Source organism: Amphiura filiformis, chromosome 14 (assembly GCF_039555335.1).
Source record: "Amphiura filiformis chromosome 14, Afil_fr2py, whole genome shotgun sequence".
Taxonomy (NCBI): Eukaryota; Metazoa; Echinodermata; class Ophiuroidea; order Amphilepidida; family Amphiuridae; genus Amphiura; species Amphiura filiformis.
This window is the reverse complement of record NC_092641.1, coordinates 52,461,565-52,481,700: the sequence shown is the minus strand read 5'-3', so window position 1 is coordinate 52,481,700 and position 20,136 is coordinate 52,461,565. Positions and strand designations below refer to the sequence as shown.

The window sequence follows — 20,136 nt, the reverse complement described above, 5'->3', positions numbered from 1 at the left end:
ATAGCAGGAAATGCATAAACTTGATGAAAATGGCGGCCATTTTGGAATTCAACATGGCGGCAAAACCATACCACTTGAAACTTCAGTAACAATCAATTTGGGTTCCTCTGCATCATAAACATGAATATTGCCACCATTTTTAACCTCCTATGCTGTTTAAAATTCAAGTTATTATCAAAAATATGTTGAAAATGGCGGCAATTTTGTTTTTTGAATTTTGAGGGCTAAGACTCCAAAACTGAACTGGTTAAACAGCATTTTCAAATTCAGCACCCTCGAATTATCTTAAAAAGCTTGTTTAACCACTTTTAACACGAAATGCCTCCAGTAAGCACAAATTCTCAAATTTTGACTTGTCTATACCAAGAATACAGGGTTATGTGAACCGAGGAGGGTATAAGGGTAGGACATTCGGGTACTAGTACGGGATACATGTTATTGGGTATAGATATCAGAGTACGATGGTAGGCCTACACTGTAGGTTATGAGTTAGGTACCAAGTTAGGGGTGATCGGGGTAAAGATTAGGATTACAGATTTTAAATTCAGGAACTATTTTAAAATAAAATGTTATCATAGAGAGTGAATTATAGGTAAGCATTGGAATGTGGGGGTGGGTGTGTGGGGTGGTGTGGTGTGTGTTTGCAGTGTAGTAAGGAGTTTGTGTATCTGTTGGTATATTAATTAACATGTTACTTGCTTAAACTTATATTTTATAATGCTCATTGTATGTATAGAGGAAATAAGTTGAATTTGGCTGCCATTTTGAAGGGTCAGTTTGAAATATATTGGAAAATTATTGAAAAATGGCCACCATTTTGAAAAACAAGATGGCCGCCATCTGCTGCATCTGGATTTTTGTAAACATGTATAAATAAGTTACTTGGGACCCAAACAACATGTTAGGATAGGTGGCACATTGTCTTCAAAAAAAAGGCCACGGAATTTAGTTTGCTGCTTGATAAAATGTAACAACCGATGTGGGACTCAAAAAACATTTCATGTACCTATGGTTACAACTTTTAATGCAAAGGTTGACAGCTAGAATTTCTATGGTGTATTCATCCCATGACCTCGGGTACATTTCTCCCGCAGTGAAAACATTATTATATCAGTATATAATTTTCACAGCAAGCATATGTTCACTACAGGTTTTACTGTTATCTAGAAACCCTAGAGTCTGGTTATAATGTTAATCTGTTGCTGTTGGTATTTTAAATTGCTTCTTTGGACTAAAAACAACAGCGTAAATTAGTTTCATATATTCACACAAGGAAACTTTATGAAGTGAAAATAAGTAAAAATAAAATAGGATACAAATATCATGGTCAGTGCATGGTTCAAAAAATGCCCACAGGCAGTCTATCTGGCCTGGCACTATTTAACTCCTTGCATGGAGCAGGTATAAATTGTGTTCAAGAATTTACCATGAGTTTAATAACATGAACGGAGATAAAATTATTACTATAAAGAAGGTATGAAGAGAAAGAATAACTGTAAAGATATTAGCCCTTCATGAGAGACTGTGATATTAAACAGGGCCGGATCCAGGATTTGTTGATAGAGGGGGCGCCTTTTGGTCAACGACGAAAAAATGGTGTTAAGGGGGTTACCCCCTCGAAAACTCAACGGTTTTGGCCCATTGTTTGCTGCTCCTGGCCGAATTTGTTCATTTTTTAAATTTCTTTCATTTTTTGTATTTTAAGTTGGGCCGGCGCCCTTTGCTAGGAAAAAAATAGAGGGGGCGCGCGCCGGCTGCGCCCCGCCCCCCTAAATCCGCCCCTGTTAAATATACCAATGTTGAATTTTACCACATGTATGTGCCAAAGGTGCAGAGGTTCAGTGAGGAAGGGCAAGGGTTATTACACATGGCTTGGTTGGAGCTAAGTTGGGTTGGAGCTCCCCTGCTGACAGTGGAATGTGAAAATAAGATCAGGGAAAGATAATTTATTACCCCCTTTTACTGGCTAATCGAGGGTAAAATGTTTCAAACTCTTTAAGGATACGTTGACCTAATGTGTAACAACCGATGTGGGAAAAAGTTTCTTCAAACTTCTGGATCACCATTTTCCCAAAAACTCACCGCTCAGCAAAATCTTCAACAAAAACACGGTTAAACTAAGTTACTCATGCACGCAGAACATCGCTAGCATCATTAACTCACACAACAAGAAAATCTTAAACCCACATAATGAAGGTACCGATAGACCATGCAGTTGCCCAAGAAAGGCCAAAGCAACCTGCCCACTACAAGGTCAATGCCTCAGTAAAAACATAATCTACAAGGCAAGCGTTTCTGCCACAGATGAACCAACCAATCACTACATCGGGTTAATCTCAACAACATTCAAAGAAAGACTAAGCAACCATAAACAGGCAATAAAAAATGAATCAAAATCAAATGCCACCGAGCTATCTAAGTATATCTGGCAACTGAAAGAAAAGAAAATCACATATGAAATAACCTGGTCAATAATCCAAAAAGCAGCACCATACAACCCGTCCACCAAGAAATGCAACTTATGCCTCGCAGAGAAATTCCACATCATGACAGCACCAAGAAACTTAACTCTTAACAAGCGCTCCGAACTCATCTCCAATTGTAGGCACAGAAATAAGCAGACTGGAACAATTCAGCATCACCTAGCAACTTTTCACCTGGCAATACCTGTATGTATTTTTATGTATTCTCTTGATCAATAATGTTTTTTTGTTGTAAAATGAACTTGTTTTAGCAGTATGATGATTGCTGCCATCCTATATGGACGTGTGCAGCATGAAACTGCCAGTTACTACTAAAAACATGTAACATTTTAACTGTCATTTTCTGTACAATTACTAAATAAATAAACAAATAAATAAATAAATAAATAAATAAATAAATAAATAAATAAATAAATAAATAAATAAATAAATAAATAAATAAATAAATAAATAAATAAATAAATAAATAAATAAATAAATAAATAATATCACACAGTCATTTATCATGTTGTAAGGAACCAGTCAAACAGCGAAATAAAAATAATTATACAATATGCAATTCGTTCACCGTATATTCTTCCTTCAACACATCACAGTATCATGGTATAGCATGTATAGTAACAGTCTAAATTTATATAATAATACGTATACATGCTTGACTTGATTATCCTTAGGACATATACTAGTACGTTCCATAGGACCACACAGGACCACCTGTTGCAATCTACGAGATAATGGCGGACTGATTGCTTTGCAAAACAGCTGACAAATAACGTCTGCACAAAAGTAATTTAACTGTTATAAACAGTGTTGGAGGACTCAGGACTCGGACTCGGACTCGAGTTCGGACTCGAGTCCTTTTTCAAGGACTCGGACTCGGACTTGGACTCGGGAGCTAAGGACTCGGACTCGGACTTGGACTCGGACCCCAAGGACTCGGGGACTCGGCTCCGAGTCCTCCTCGAGTCCGGCAAAATAGGGTCTTTTTAGGTCTTTTATTTTCGTTCATTGAAAACTTCCTCTTATGCTTGATGATCAATGATCACAACATGTGATTTGCATGCAAATAAATTTAGTTTATGAATAAAAGTACAACCAAAAAGCAAGATTGCTTTCAGTTACATCTTTAATTGGTTAAATGGATTTTAATCATAATCGTTTGTTTTGACATGACTGCATATTTTGATTGTCATATTGCATCTTTTGCCTCTTTAAAACATAAGCCTAAGTAATACTGTGAGTCTGTGATTATACTCTGTTTCAAGGCCCGGGGGGAGGAGCACTCCCATATATTGACAAACGTCATGTGCCCATGAAATGACCCCATTATTTTTGGCAAACCCTACACCCAATGACACCGTTTTTTTCTGTAGCCCACACTGAATGACCCCTTTTTTGAACAATTAGTCCTCAAAATTGAAATCCTCCCCCTGGTTTCAAGGTATGCTACCTAAGGGGCTTTAGAAGCAAGAATTATGAGCATTGGGGGGTGGGGAAGGAATTTTTTGGCCGATTGAAAGGGAGGGTGGAAGCAATTTTTGGCAAACCGAGAGGGGGGAACAAGCAATTTTTGGCACATGGAGCACCTTTCAAATAAAATGCTCTAAAAGGCTTATAGAAAACAGTACAGAAACGCTTACATATATGCAAATTACCCTGCTCGCTGCGCTTACAACATGTATCTAAATTGGGATCCCAAAAAATGGCATGTGCAGAGGGGGTGCAAAGATTTTTGGCAGGCCGGAGGGGGGGCGATTTTGGCAGGCCGAGAGGGATAAGCATTTTTGCAATTTCACCCCTCCCCAGGCTCCGCATAATTATTGCACAGTCCCAAAACAATACTAGGCATGCTAGGGGGGACTTGCAAATTATGTATTTACAAGAAAAAATTATAGAACTAAAATTCTGGTTAAGTATAGGCCTACGTTGATAAAGTATTGGTGAAAACCGCGGGGCTTGAATTTGATACAAAAGGACTCGGACTCGGACTCGGACTCGAACATTGAGGACTCGGACTCGGACTCGGACATCAGAAATTGGCAGGGACTCGGACTCGGACTTGGACTCGGACACCAAGGACTCGGACTCGGACTCGGACTCGGATGACGAGGACTCGACTACAACACTGGTTATAAATACACCTATAGATCCAGTAATTATTGTTTTCACAATATTTCAACATAAAAAGAAGGATGGTTTTATTTACGCGCATTTTGATACCCCATTTGTCCCCGGGCATTTGTCCAATATTACCATATTATGACCGAAGGAGGGGTACGTATTGGCGACATACGCGCTGGTAGTAAATTCCAATTTTCTTTGCTTTGCCGTAGTTGTTCGGCTCAAAAATAAAGGGGATATATCTGACAGTAAAAACTAACATTTTATGTCAAAGAATTGCTAATCTATTTTGTACGATAATGTTATAATATTGCTTTAACAAATGAACAACAGCGAACAACAGGCAAACGGCACGACGAATGTGCAATAAGCTTCAGTATAATGATTATACATACCTGATTTGCCATTATTGCAGTAATAACACGTTTTGTATTCTCGCCTAAACATCGACAATGAACAAGTGTGAGGCTCGATGGGGGGGGGGGATGAGGCGACCGTTCACTTTAAGAAATGAAGCAATGATTCGACACAAATTAATGTCTCTAAAGTAAAGCTCCTAATATGAACATCGTCCGAATATTGCTCTGCCCAAATGTAGACCTGCAAATTGAAATAATACATGTACAATAATACATATACGATTCATATAACCAATGTGCTAGCAATAATTATGAGCCCTGGTGGGAGGGTAATTTTAAATAAAACGCTCTAAAACGGCTTAGGAAAATATTATGGAAACGCTTACCCCTGCTCTTAGCGCTCGTTACATGTATCTAGACCATTTAAGGTTAGCCAAAGGTTTTTCATGCGCTTGATTTCAGAGGGGCGTAAGTTCATAACAGAAACAGCCATGCAGAAAATGGACAAGCGTACCGGGACGTATAAGCCTACTTTAATGTATCATAATAGAATATCGATCCTCTGGCTCCCATGCCCGGGGACTGCTCTATAATCCGAAGGTTCTATAATCTGAAAGTCCTTTAGTCCGAAGGTTCGCTAGTCCGAACACGTGTTCATAGCATTCGCTATTCCGAATTTTAAAAGAGGTTCTCTAAAAAAAAAAAAAATTGAAAAGAGGTTCTTTATTCCGATGATTCTTTATTTCGAAGGTTCTATAGTCCGAATTTTAAAAACGGTTCTCTAGTCCGAATATGAAAATAGTCTCTATAGTCCGAATTTAAAAAAGGGTTCTATAGTCCGAATATAGACATAGGCTCTATAGTCCGAATTTTAAAAAGAGTTCTATAGTCCGAATACAGAAAGAGGCTCTATAATCCGAATTCAAAAAAGGGTTCTCTAGTCCGAAATTGCAAAACGGTTCTATATTCCGAAAAGGATACAGTGTTCTTTAGTCCGAATTAGTAAAAAGGTTCTATAGTCCGAATATTTAAAACATTAACATAACCTGTAGCTAAATAAGACTAAAGCAGAGTTTATGGTAAACGAGATGACTCTGCTGCTAAAAGGGCGTACACCGCCAAATCACGATGTAATGTAGGTGGATTCCAGTAAATAGAAAAGTCTTTTTAGAGATATTTTGGCCTTTCTGTGGAAAAACAGAGGCACGTTATAGCTTAAATAAATATTTGAGACGGGACGGGAAATTAGAAGGTCTAAGGTATGTCCTGCTATGTGCGTAGGTTCTCGTATGTGTTGGTGAAAGCCATTTGCAGATAAGGTTTCAATGAGGCGAGTAGTACCAGGGTGAGATGGTTCGTCCACATGTACATTGAAATCTCCCAACACAATTGTCTTGATTGGAGAAAGGCTGATCTTATTTAGGAATGTCTCAAACTCATCAAGAAATTGACTTAATTTCAGGCCATTTACTTTTGAAGGTGTTGGTCGATACACGGAGACAATTCTTATTCCAACTTTCTTTATAACCACACATGCATGTTCAAATGATGTTGTATCAATGCCAGTTTGAGACCTCTGAATACTAAGATTATTCTTCCTTTGAAAACTTAAGAAAGAGTACCCTTCTGGACGCAGCTCACGAATTACAACTGGATCATTTTCGGCTAACCACGTTTCAGTTAACACAAATATGTCGACATTGTTGGAGCTGATGTTTTCACAAATCGACACGGTTTTTTTTTGCGTACAGAACGAGCGTTCCATAATCGGACATTGAGAAGTTTGTCATTTTGTTTAGGTAGTTGACGAAGGTTGTTTTGATTAGATTGCATTTGTTGTGGGTTGTGAGGTCCGTGCCTATTCCCAAGTACCACAGGAATTGGCAAAAAGGTTTGATTTAGTTTTTTACGACCTCTTCCCTTTAACTTCCCCTTTTTAGATTTGGGGACCGGGACATGAAATGGACAAGAATGTTGAAGTAAATTTAGGCTGGCTACTGTACCAAGTAATTATTAGCCAGGCGATGTCGGTGTGACACGTTAAAATGGTATAAATTATATTAAAGATAAATTAGCGTGTGGGAAGGTGAATGAACTTTCGAGGGGGGGAATTATCACGAAAGGTTGGCTCAGTTCAGTAATTTCCACAACCAATTTGTCATTAATTATTTTGTGAAGCCATAGTCCGGTATGAAAAATACTCTCTGGTGACTCGAGTCGTCGCATATGGCACGGGCGTTAAAATGGCGGAAGGTAATGACGATTAAGAGCAAGAAGACAATAAAGAAATACAAAAGTAAAATGAAGAAAAGAAAAACAAAAACAAAGAATAAAAAGATCCAAAACAATTAAAATTCAATTTGGACAGGAAATTCAAGGCTTTAATTAATCTGAAACATTTGAAAGTTCTTTGCATATGAAGTACGCGCTGGTATTTGTTTTGTGTCGATGTTTTTGTTTACCCAATCTGAGGATCCTAAAAATACGCACAGGAATGCGTAGGTGGATCGTAATTGTATTTTCACTTAAAGCCGATTTATACTTCATATCTGTCGCTGGCGATTGTCAATTATGTTCAGTGAGCGTTGCCGCGCCTTTTGCTATCGTTCTTGGTTTGTTCGCTAAGCCACTCCTCACAAGTCATACCATGTTCATTCATTGATAACATTTCAAGCGTAGAATATACAACTCGTTTTTACGTCATCATCGTATTCCGTTATAACAGCGCCTGAAGACGTGGTGTACGAGGAAATCTTATTTAGGAATACGTAATTTGTTTGATAACAGTCACCCACGTTCCTATACAAAATTATTGTGTTCATTAACTCTCTTCACGCGGGTGTCGACTGCAGACGACAAGTTTCAATTTTTTTTTAATTCAAAAATTTCAGATATGTAAATATTCATGACCATATTTGGAATCAGCATGAAAAATGCATTAAAATGAGTACAAACAAGCCTAGTATTGGTTCAGTAGTTCTTAAGATAGCTCTTGCTATTTTGAGAAAATATTTCAAAATTATTAACTTTTTCCGTTGAAGCGCATGGATAGCACGCAGAGCATTAATGAGACCTTGTTGAGACACACTGCTTAAAATAGTAACCAGACGCCCACTAAGATTTCCCAGTGTAGTCTTGATGTGATTTAAGTCAATTAGCAACAATTTTACTTCCTGGTGTCATTTTCTAGCGCGAGCGATGTAGATTTATTCTGTTGATTGCGAAATAAAAATATTTAAAGTAATTGGTTCGAATTAACTTGTGCTGTTGTTCCGGTTATCCATTTAGCCTTACACCAGCATACGTCAGAGCATACGGAAGTGTTTGCTTTGATTTAGGTGGGGTGTGGGTGTGCGTGAATCGTGTGTGAGTATGCATAAATTGAAGAGGTTGTTGTGGGATGTAGGTTAAACCGTGAGTCAGGACCGTAACCAGGATTTATGGGTAATTTTTGAAAAAGTGGACTTAGTTTTTTTTTCTTCAAATTTGAAACTTTTTTGACCAAAAGACATAAAAAGCCCTATATTTATATACTCGCTACAGTCGCAAATGGGGCTATTTGGGTCAAAAGGGGGATGTCTTAGCCTTTGGCGTTGGGGGGGTATAGTGGGGGGGGGCAAAGTGACAAAAAGGTCCACTTTCAGAGTCAAATGTATTTATGTACCAAGAAATGTCAAAATTTAATTACGCTGTTTGCCTGTAGGCGAAAAAGGTTTTTTAGGAAATCAGCATCCCCGCAAATGTTTCCGGCTACGCCCGCGGGGTGAGGATCGAGCTGGAGTCAGTGCTTGTTCTGATACTATGGTAAAGTTTTATTTGCTATTAAAGTTATTTTGACACAATCGGTATTTTATTAAAAGCTAAATTTGTTCCTCTTCCTGGATTGATTACGAATTGTGTTCAAGATGCCTGGTGCATCAGCAACAGCAATACAACGCCATCATTCTCAATATGACGATATTACCAAGATGTTGACGTTAAGTGGCCATAGCGGCGCTAAAAGCACGGTAAATATCAATGGAATTGTTTGATTAAAACGTGTAGGATGGCAGGGGCCATTTTTGCCAGTTTGAGCCATTTAACTAAAAAACTGCAGTGTTTTTCTTCATATTAATATGTTAATATTCAGGATTTATGATTCCATAGGTCTTGCGGTTCTTGAGTTAAGACAATTAAGGCATTTTCCCACCCCGAGAAAGTTATGCAGATGTCACATGGGGCGAGAATGACACCCTTTACATCGAGCATTAGGATCTCGTTTATGTAACCCATAACATTATGTGTCTCATTATTTGATGCTGGATGGGCTGACTTAATGCTAACCCTCGAGCTCCCTCAACCGAAGAAAAGCTATGTAAAGAAGAATTTGCAGCACCCTCTACTGGATGGAACTGGTATTGGAATGAAATGTGTCAAGAGGTGTAAAGGTAGGTCAAGGGTACAAAGGGGGGGGGGGGGCAAGGGGGCATCATGTTGGGCGTGCGGGTGTCAGTGTGGATCAAGGGGTGTCAACGTGGGTCAATAGTATGCAAGCTTGTGTCAAGGGGTGTCGATTGTCGTAGTGGGCCAACATTATCAATTTGTCATAGTTCATTGAATTTACAACAGTATGACAAAACAGGCGAAAATAGTAACTTTTTGCACAAGATTTGCTTTTTCATTTAATGACATAAAATTTGAAAAATATTGTAATGAACACTTGAGGTTTTGACTTTTAAAACCTACATTTTGGTCAAAGCATTTTTCCACATTTGCCTTTGCTATAACATTGAATTGCGTTATCTGTTGACCTAGTGACTGAAAGCGTGTTTAGGGGGGAAGTGATAGCTTTCGTTTGATATAACAAAAATTCTGACTGGATGAAAGGAACACTTGAGGTTTCGACAAAAACCAATCAAAGAGGCCCATTTTTCAGCTAGAAACTTCAAAGCTCTTACATTGCTATGCACTCAATCGTTAAGTGTAATCAAAGAATGTGGTGGAGACATTCACTGCTTGTTGTTCTCTGCTTGGAAGTTCTTGGATGAAAATGTGTGCTCATGCGTATCGAGGTGGAAACTGTGCGCATGATGGTTTATAAGAGAATCGAATCCTTTCCATATGGGGGTATCAGGATGGGTCATGGGGTATCAAAGTGGGTCAAGAATGTCAGCTTGGGTCAGTGGGGGTATATTTGTAGGTGTATGGGTGTCATGGTGGGTCAAAGGATGCCAGGGTAGGTCAATGGGTATCATGCTGAGTTACGGGGTATCATGGAGAATCAATAGGTGTCTTGGTGAGTCATGAGGTGTCATGGTTGGTCAAAGGCTAATATGGTTCTTCAATGAAAAAAATGAATACAATAACCTGGGAGTCATACACGTAATACATTAGTTAGAAAAATCATAAATGTTGAGTCCTTATTTTCAAGGTTACCAAATACCCATTTCTCCAGTGCTGAAGCGATAAAATATACGTCACTTTTACGTCAATTTGAGAATATCAGTTATTGATCAAATTCCCTTGAAAAGAGAATTGTTTGTCATTTTGATTTTGGATCATTGGTACTCAAGTGCCACGAAAGGGAGTTCAGGAGGGTCAAGGGGTGTCATGATGGATTAACGGGTGTCGACTGTTATGGTGTGTCAAGGGGTGTCATATTGGGTCAATGGGTGGCAGGCTGTGTCAAACGATGTCGATTGTCGTAGTGGGTCAAAGGGTGTCGGGGTCACGGGGTCCTGGTGGGTCAAGGGATATTAAGTTGAATGAAGTGGTGTCATGTTGGGTTAATGGGTGTCATGGTGGGTCAGGATAAGTCAAGTGGTGCCATTAAAATTAAAAGGGAATATAAACACCTAATACTATTAAAAGTTAACATTTAGCAGAAAATCTATGTTTTTAAGGAAATGTTACCGAATACGATATATTCCAAACTGTAATCGGCAAATTCATCGGGTTCTATAGTCCGAGGGTTTGCTAGCCCGAATAATAATACGGTTCTCTAGTCCGAACATAGAATAAAGCTCGCAAGCCCTAACCCTAACCTTTATTCTATATTCGGACTATAGAACCTTCGGATTGGCGAACTTAATTTGGTTTTCGGACTAGGGAGCCTTCAGACTAGAGAACCTTTGGACTAGCGACCCTTCGGACTAGAGAAAAGTCAGGGAAAATCAAACCGAATGTTTAAATATTTAATCGGATAATTTAATAGATCAATACAGACTGAGGAAATCACGTCATCGGTATGACATTAACTTTGCATCAATCAGATCAAAGTACTGATTTGAGATTTATTTACCCTTCTTTACATTTCATATACATATCATGTTATCTGATACGCATGCGATAGTACTTTTAATCTGAGTACATTTTATACACTATAATAGAGTCTAGAATATCTGCCAAAATGATATTTTGCCAATGAAATTAACCGTTCTATTAGATGCCATAAAGTCAATAAAATGCTACGATGCAGCTCATTACTGATAAGGTACTCACTATAACTACTTCACAATGTAATCAACATACAATATACAAGAACTTAATAAAGGTTTTATGATATTCTACCAATAAAACGTATCGTTCTATCTGCAGCCATACAGCATGATACGAGGCAGCTCATTGGTGATCAGGCGCTCATCACTACAGATACTACACAATGGAATGAGCATAGAATATACAAGAACTCACACGTTTTTATGATAATTATTCTGTCAATGAAATGAATCGTGCTATCTGATGAGTGATCAGCTGCTCATCACTATAGGTTATATACCAATAATATAATTATGGAAATACGAAGAGGAACTACTTGTTTTCGGCCATCTGAAAAGGCTGTTTTAAAATCACTGAAATTTATCAAGCTATATAGCAAAAAAGTACATTTTGGAGTTTGATGTTATGAAATGGTATATTTTCTCTCATTATATGACAATTTTGTTCAAATAATTATTACCAAAATTCATCCTCACTGCATCGGTTTATTGTAAATATACGCCCTACCTAATTGTAACGTTCAGATTCGAGGGCGCACTGCCATTTAAAAGGAAGAAGCGTTACGATTCCAATGTTAAAAGGTATTTCCAAGAAAGATTCAAGAAAAGTCTCAGGTCAAACTATGTTGAGTTTATAATCACTTTTTAATCATTTGGCATCTAAATCACTGAGTTTTAAATATGATAATATTTCGCCCGAAATTATGCATATTTCCATTGAAAACTGTGTGATAGGCAATTAGTGGTAATGAACTAACAGTTACTAGCATAAAAGATACAAGAATGGTTTTATGATATTATGCCAATGAAATGAATTGTTCTATAGCATAAAGTATGATATGGTAAGAGATCAGGTGCTCATCAATATAGCTACTGCACAATATATCCAGCATAACATATACAAGACGTTCTCATGCTATACAGTATGTCTTCAAATTAATGCGACCCTGTCTAAGCTTCATTAATATAATATCTTTCAAATATCATGTACACTTTAAACAACAAATTAAGTACCACGCACTAAAAAGTAAACTTATTAAATCCAATTCCACTACCAGTGATTGAATAAGTTACAAAATCATTCATACCTATTTCCTTCAGTAGGAAGCTCTTTTAACAACTGTACCTTTTGTTCTTTTTTGGAAGATCTCCTGTAGTGCCTTTAATATGGCCCGTTAACACGAAACACGGAAATCTCACACTGAGAAAGTTGAATGTAAAAACATGTCTATTGACCGATTTGTCTTCATGAGCTTTTATAGGCTATATTCAAGGTAATTAAATTACGCTCAGTGCAAAGTTCAATGAAATGCTATGTGGTCCTTTCCTTCAAAAGTCCTTTAAAAGATACTTATTTGCACATCGGTACAATTAAAAAAAGTTTTTTGGTTGCGGTGTACATGGAATTCTAGAAAAAGTGGATTTATCTTTTTTAAATAGCTGTTAACTATATCAATTATACACTCATTTATTCTATGTATTTCTAATTATACAATTTTGGTAAATTGCATCAAACTGACTTATTATTTCTTCTTCCTGGTTTTTGTCAGAACAGGTCACATATTGCTTTCAATATGTGTCTCAGCATCCGATGTGTATAAGGAAGTAATCAATTCAAATGGAAGACATAAACATAACAAAAGTGTGATATGAAATGTTTTAGACTTGAGATTCATTGCGTTAACACAAAACACGAAAATCTCAACCTGAAAAAGAAACCTAAAATTCGAAAACTCAATGAAAAAACTATGTATTTTTTCCCTAAGAGCAGGCGTCATTTTCGAGAAAAGAATGAGTCTTTCCATGAAAGAAGCAATTTCTTTATGTTAATGTCCAGATAAATTCTAAAATAGTCTGAAATAACGTTCCTTTTAGTGGCACCCTGCCACCCAACCACCGAGGGAAAGGACAGTCGCCTTTGGAAGTGACTTTGATGTGCCAACACCAGTTCCAAACTGTTGGGGTCTTTTGGTGAGACTGGGAAAACATTTACTAAAAAGGGGGCTCTCCTTAAGATGGGTAAAAGTTGATACAGATACAAGCTTCTCAAAACTGTCATCAATATTTGAAATTGCTTGAAAAATAATTATAATAAACTAGCGATCACCCGTGCTTATTGTCTAGTGCTTACTATTTATTAAAATCCTGACCATGACTTGGCTCGTTGGATTCGTCTATACATGGATACACACCTGGCATTGGCTACATAGATCGTATCATTGTGCCAGGTGACTCCACGAGGAGAGTACATATTTGTAATGATACACCTCACGAACCTACCCCAATGTGAATACTGGTGAATGTGTCCAGTATTAGCAAAGGGGCAATCATTGTCTGCATTAAAGTGCATTACAGCTATGTATATGTGATATTCCTCATCATATGTAATTCCTGCTGGCATACCTGGTTTTCCGTCAACAGTGAAACTTTCCAATGAGAAGATGACATCACCTGCGTAGTTTATTGCGTGGACCTTCTTGACCGCCCAATCACACACAAAGATCTGCTGATTGTTATTGGTTGTCATGTAATGTGGCTTGATGTTGAGCTTGACAGTGCTGATCAACCTTCCATCATCTGCATCATGTATGGTGATCACCTTTCTTGTCACACAACTCACCAATATATCACCATTGGACGCAACTGATATGGAGAATGGTTGTACCATAGTGGTCTGATTCTCATCTGATAGCACAGAGAACATTCGCAGATAGGTACCTTTCTCATTGAAAATTTTCACGTTTTGAGACTCTGTATCTGCTATTACGATTTCACTTCGTGATGTAATAGCTACGTCTTGAGGTGATATCATCCGTGCCTCAGGTTTGTCGTCTGGTGGATGGAGCGTGCACTTGAACTTACCGCCATGGCTGAATACGTATGCGCGTCGTGGTGGATGCTTGTCTTCATCCCAATTAGGAAAGTCGGTAACTACCACATCCGAATTGTTGCATACCGCGATTCCGCCATTTTGTAGAAACTCTCCCTCTGCTTCACCTTCCTTGCCAAATTCCCTGATGAGACGCCAATTATTGCTGCTGTGTGAACTCACTGACGCAGATGCAGTATCGCTGGCTTGCTTTTGGAATGTCACTGGTTCATCAGCTAAACCTATAGTATTAAAATAATTGGAATCTATGCATTAGATTCAACGAATGAAAACACTGCCAAAACTTAAGAAATGGTATATAAAGCCTGGATAGGAATTGATTAGGAGAAGCTGTTTGAAGTTCTAAGAGGGAACTCTATGAAATTTATGTTAGACAGTATTGGTATAAAGTTTACCATAATTGAAGTCTTCAAACTTGTGTTGGAGAGAATAAAATACGCCTAAAGCGGTAGTAGAGACAATAGTGCTCGATTGTCCTATCGACTCAAAGAAGCGGCAGACTCAAATAACTCCATCTTCGAACTCTGGTATTTTGTTGTACTAACATAATGTGATATCTGTCAGTCAAGTGGAGCAGAAAGCTTGCGCAAGATATCTTCGAGAGAGGAGCTTACAATCAACATAGAAGACCATTTGGAAGCACTAGCATAGCAGCTAGGATAGTGAAAACATAGTAATCAGGACTTTTGGCTGGGATTGTGGTAAACCAGGGGGTTACCTTTGATAGACAGGATCTTGGAAGTTGCCAGATCTTGGGTCAAGAACTGAGACCATCAAAGGAATCTCATCAGATCTTCAGCTAATCAAGATCACCAGGCTTAGATAAGTAATTGTAATAAAAGATATCTGTGTAATATTTCTAAGTTTAGTTATTGTATGATTCGGTATTGTTAGGTGATTGACAGCCATATACTTCACTAATTAATAAATATCAATTAAGTTGTTATATAATAAACAGTGTGTTTGCTGTTTCGTGAACTAGAAAGCAGGTGATTTTGGTCTGGGTCATTTTAGCGACCATAACAATTTGGACGATCGTCAGAATGATCAAAATTCAGATTTTGGTACCTTTGTCATTGTCATAGATGTGCTATTACCTGCTAGTGGTTCAGCCAAAAGCCGTGTATTTAAGACAAAATCTACTTTATATACAGTATATTTATGTATTATAAGGCATTTACATGAATCTGTAATGTACGTATATATTGACAGTAGGCCTATATAAATTAGCTAACAAAAGGGATTGAGTCAAATTGGAACGGTTTTTGTTATTGGGGGACATGCTCTCTTATACTTATTTTCATTTTCCCCTTTTTCTTCTTCTTCTTCTTCTTGGTTAAGTCGGTAGATACAGATTATTAGCTGCAGTTCACCAACTTTTTGGGTCATGGTCGCGGATATATGGCGCGTGTCTCTATCTAATTGTTCTGTTTAGTTGCACTATTGAGCCGGTTCTTGAAGCTGTCAATTGTGCTTGCCTTGATTGTTTCTTCTCCTGTTGCGTTCCACCCCCTAATTGATCTTGGAAAATAGCTGTACTTGTATGTGTTGAGTCTTGCATGGATTGGTTTATAATTCCATTCTTGACAAGATAGCTCGTGACTTTATTTATTTCGAGTCTTAAGTATTTTTGCTTTGTTTTAAATGTATATTATCATCATACACATTTTTTCATAATTTTATTTGCTAACTATTTTTTTACTGGTGGTATGCTTTCTTATATTTTTTCATGTTGTATTTATGGGGTGTGATGCCCTTTTTTCGTGTTCCTCATATCATTCGTGATAGAGAGCGTTTTATTTATTTATTTCGCGTCTTAACTATAGAAAAATACGGTAGCTATTATAATTGTTCCCTCTATAAAACAGGTCAGGACTGATCATGAAAGCAGACCAGAACTGATCAGGACAAACAAGAGTAAAAGTAATACTAATTACACATGTTATAATTGTTCCCTCTGTTCCCTCTGGAAAACAAAACACTAATGGGCCTACTCATGAATAGCTCCTCTTATTTTCCATAATTATACTTATCAATAAATCGAAAAAAAAAACAATTGAAAAATGTCATACGTTGCCCAATCTTAGTAAAGATAATTGAAGAATACTTAGTTGAGATGATTGAAGATTATCAAGTCAGAACTACATTTTAAAGATGATTTAATTTAAAGATGATTTTTGTTCGCATCCGTGAACTTGGAGACTTCGATCAGCTGTGACAAAGTGCGGCTAGTTTCCGCGTACCCACGTCAATAAAATACGTGTGAGAAAAACAAAACTAAAAGAAAACGTGATCTGCAAATTTGTCTTGAATTTGCTCAAAAACTCATGGAATCCGATTCTTTTCGTGAATGGCTCCCTGAAGAAAGGGTGAAAATGCATGGCCGTGAGCTTAGAAATGGACACAAACTCACTCTTCCTAGGTGGCGCACAAATAGATACCGTGACAGCCCAATTCCTTACATGGTCAACCTGTTAAATAATGCTTAATAATTATTTGCTATGGTATATGTCATTTGAACATTGTAATTTTAACTTATGTGCAATATTGCTCTTGTGTTTATTTATGCTTTAGATTGTATTACCAGCTCATTGGTTATGTTTTTGTCCGGGGACTAGGCCCCCTCTTTGCAAACTTTTCCCGAGGTCTTTTGTCCTCTCTTTTATAAGAGGACTTTCCCACCTTGGGATTTGGTTGCGGAGAGGGAGTTTGGCCCATTCGGTCTAATGTGTGTTATAATTTTGTTCTTTAATATCATATTTATTGCATGTTGTATATTGTATATTTTTATATGTGAGCTTCACAGCAATTCAGCTTTTGGCTGCGAGTGTGTTTGAATAAACCATGAATAATAATAATAATGATATTGAAGATGCTGCAATGTTGCGCAACGGTTCAGGTTCATCGATTCGCTGCCAATTTGCCCAAGTAATTAATGCACAGTCCCTTAGTTAAAATATAGCCTCCTATCTATTCCAATCAGGCTTTTAACATTCAAAATACGAAACATTTTTTGCACCTCAATTTGCTGAACTAACAATATAATGCACATATGCTAATGTTGACAATAAAGTTGATTATTAATATTGATTACATATGTAATGGTATGAGTAACCGGATATTAGACAAAAAGAGGATCTGTGAGTGTAATGTTATATATGACAACCGTTAGTCCGCAGGATGCTTTCAGTGCTTTTGAAACTAATTGACTTGATTTGACCCCTAAGGTAAAGAAACACAAATTTCGACTTTATATTAGGCTATAATAAAAAATAATCGTGTGTCTCAAAGCTACCGCGCGAGTTATTTTTAAGTAAAATAGAAAAGAAATAGTTTCACATCTCAGAATGTGAAAATTATAGACTCTGAAAGTTGATGGTTCGAAAGAGGCGTAAAGGAGACAATATACATCCAAGCCACAGCACCGGACCTGAATAAGGACCAGGGAAGACACCATCTGCCAGACGTCTATCGGCCGCTCATCAGGTCACGTGGTTCGGGTCTACTCCCTGGGTCATGTGACCGGTCAACCAACGTCACCGATCATAGTAGAAACTTTGCTTGTGTGAATTGGTTTTACTTACCTGTAATCATACATATTCTTTTCATGGCATAATTTATGTACTCTCTACTAGTACCCCTGTGAATGTCAAGTTCACGTCCTACGTACTTAATCATTCCACGCATTGCTGAGCAAGCTCAATGCAACACGAGGTTAATTATACCACTGTCACAGCCACCGTGCATTTCGTGGAGCGCTTGAGAAGGCACAGCCATACCATAGCAGATCAACGGCATGTGGCAGTATTTTATTCTGATAATAAAACTTGTTCAGTTTTATTTCAAGAGTTCAGTCAGAAATGTAAAATCATAAAGCAGCGATTTCAAGTCAACACAATCCAAATGAGGCCTAAATGCAAAATATTTTTATTCTAGAAGTTCTAAAACTGATTTATTTTCAGTGTACAATATTTAATTTTCAATATCTTTCTTTTGTTCAATAAGTTCAACAATAAGAAAAACATTCTTGACACCACTGTCATCTTGCGCTCAAAAGTCAAGTTGCTTTTACGATACGAATTGAAACTTAGCAAGCAGTTACAAGAAGGATCGATAAATAATATCTTAAAAAATGACATTGTTTTGTTGTCCCGGTACATCCCAGTACATCCCCCTAAATGATTCATCGGAATAGGGGGATAGGTATTTTTAACCATTAAAGCTTAACATTCTCTCGGCCCACCTTCGGCATTAGTAATGAATAGTCCCTAAGAATTTTGTCAAGCTTTGGCTGAAACATAATATCTAGCGTGTATTTTGTTTACTGTTACTAAAGACTATCAACAACAACCAAAATTGCCAAAACTTATTTTTTGTGATTTTCTCCATGTTTGTTACACCAAATCTGTATTTATATCTACTATGACTTGTGTGAGAATTTAAGAGGTTATGGCAATTTTACTATATGTATGTCTGAGAGTGCACAGCTGCTTTAAAATGATCGAATCAGGTGTCCTTTCGTTATATTTTGACTTGTATTTTGTGAAATCCAATGCCAAATCAAATCGATGCATCTGGCAATAGTGGCAGTTTAAAAATGGGCTTGACGAAAGAATCGAAAGAAAAATCTTTGACAGTTCCACAATATTAAGCGGTTACATTGCCTGACATAACAACAATATTAACAAAAACTGTATTAAGCTACAACAACAACAACAACAAAAATTTCTTACCATCAATCACATCCAGTACCTCTGCTAGACTTGGGCGATATTTTGGGTTTGCATTCCAACAACGCCATATGAGAACTCCCAGTGCTTTAGGGAAATCCGCTGGAATAGTCGGCTTCAAGTTTTCTCCACCTACACGGAATACTACTTGTAGAGGTTCCATTCCATCAAATGGAGGCTTTCCTGTGCCTATCTCTAGCACCAGCATTCCATACGCATAGATGTCACTCTTGAAGGAGAAGTGGTCATCTTTGTGGATTTCAGGCGCCATGTAACGCCACGTGCCTTTCGCGGTCGACGTAGTCTCTGAGTCGGCCATTTCTCTTGCAAGCCCAAAGTCAGATAGTTTTAAGACATTGTCTTCAAAGACAGGGGAATTGGAAGCCTTCACGTCTCTATGCAGGAGCCGTTTTTGGTGCAGATATTGTAGCCCTAGGGCGGACTCTCGTGCCCATTTCTTCAACAATTTGACGGAGTTTTCAGATCCTTCGTGTTGAGTAGATAGTCGCGGACTGTACCATTTGGCGCGTATTCAAGTAACAAGATCTTTGTGCCCATGTGACCATCCAAGACGCCGTAAAGCTTAACAATGTTTGGATGATCGAGATTTTTCATGAGCAAAGCTTCTTCTTTTAAGTCTTCTTCTGCAATGCTTTTTGCTGCTCCTACCTTTACATTCAAGAACGGCTTTTTAAATGTTACCTTATACACAATACCAAAACTGCCTCTTCCAAGCTTTTTATGAAAATTTAGATCTGAAAATGTCATTCCCGATGTTGCAGGAGAAGAACGTGACGCTTCGTCTTCAACCTATAAAGAAGAATGAAACAATTTGAACTTTTTAGATGCTTGATATTATCTAATATTTTTAAAATGTGTATATACTTACTCTGACTGGCTGCCTGTGGTTTACGGTGTCCCGCAGGGATCGATCTTGGGTCACCTCCTCTTTGTGTTATATATTAATATTGACAGTGTTGATGATTGCCAATTGCTCCAGAATGATCTCAATGCGCTTGTTGATTGGAGCAGCACCTGGGATTAAATTTTCATCCCTCCAAGTTCCAGAAAACGAAA

General features: G+C 37.7%; 1 protein-coding gene across 1 annotated transcript; it reads right to left on the bottom strand.

Annotated features, from left to right (window-relative positions):
• Positions 1-11,205: 11,205 nt before the first annotated feature.
• On the bottom strand, positions 11,206-19,865 carry LOC140170287 (uncharacterized). Its single transcript, XM_072193656.1, has 2 exons — positions 19,063-19,865; positions 11,206-14,550 (listed from the first exon to the last, which is right to left on the bottom strand). Exons 1-2 carry the CDS (start codon positions 19,376-19,378, stop codon positions 13,577-13,579), a joined length of 1,290 nt encoding a protein of 429 aa, XP_072049757.1. The 5' UTR covers positions 19,379-19,865; the 3' UTR covers positions 11,206-13,576.
• Positions 19,866-20,136: the final 271 nt, after the last annotated feature.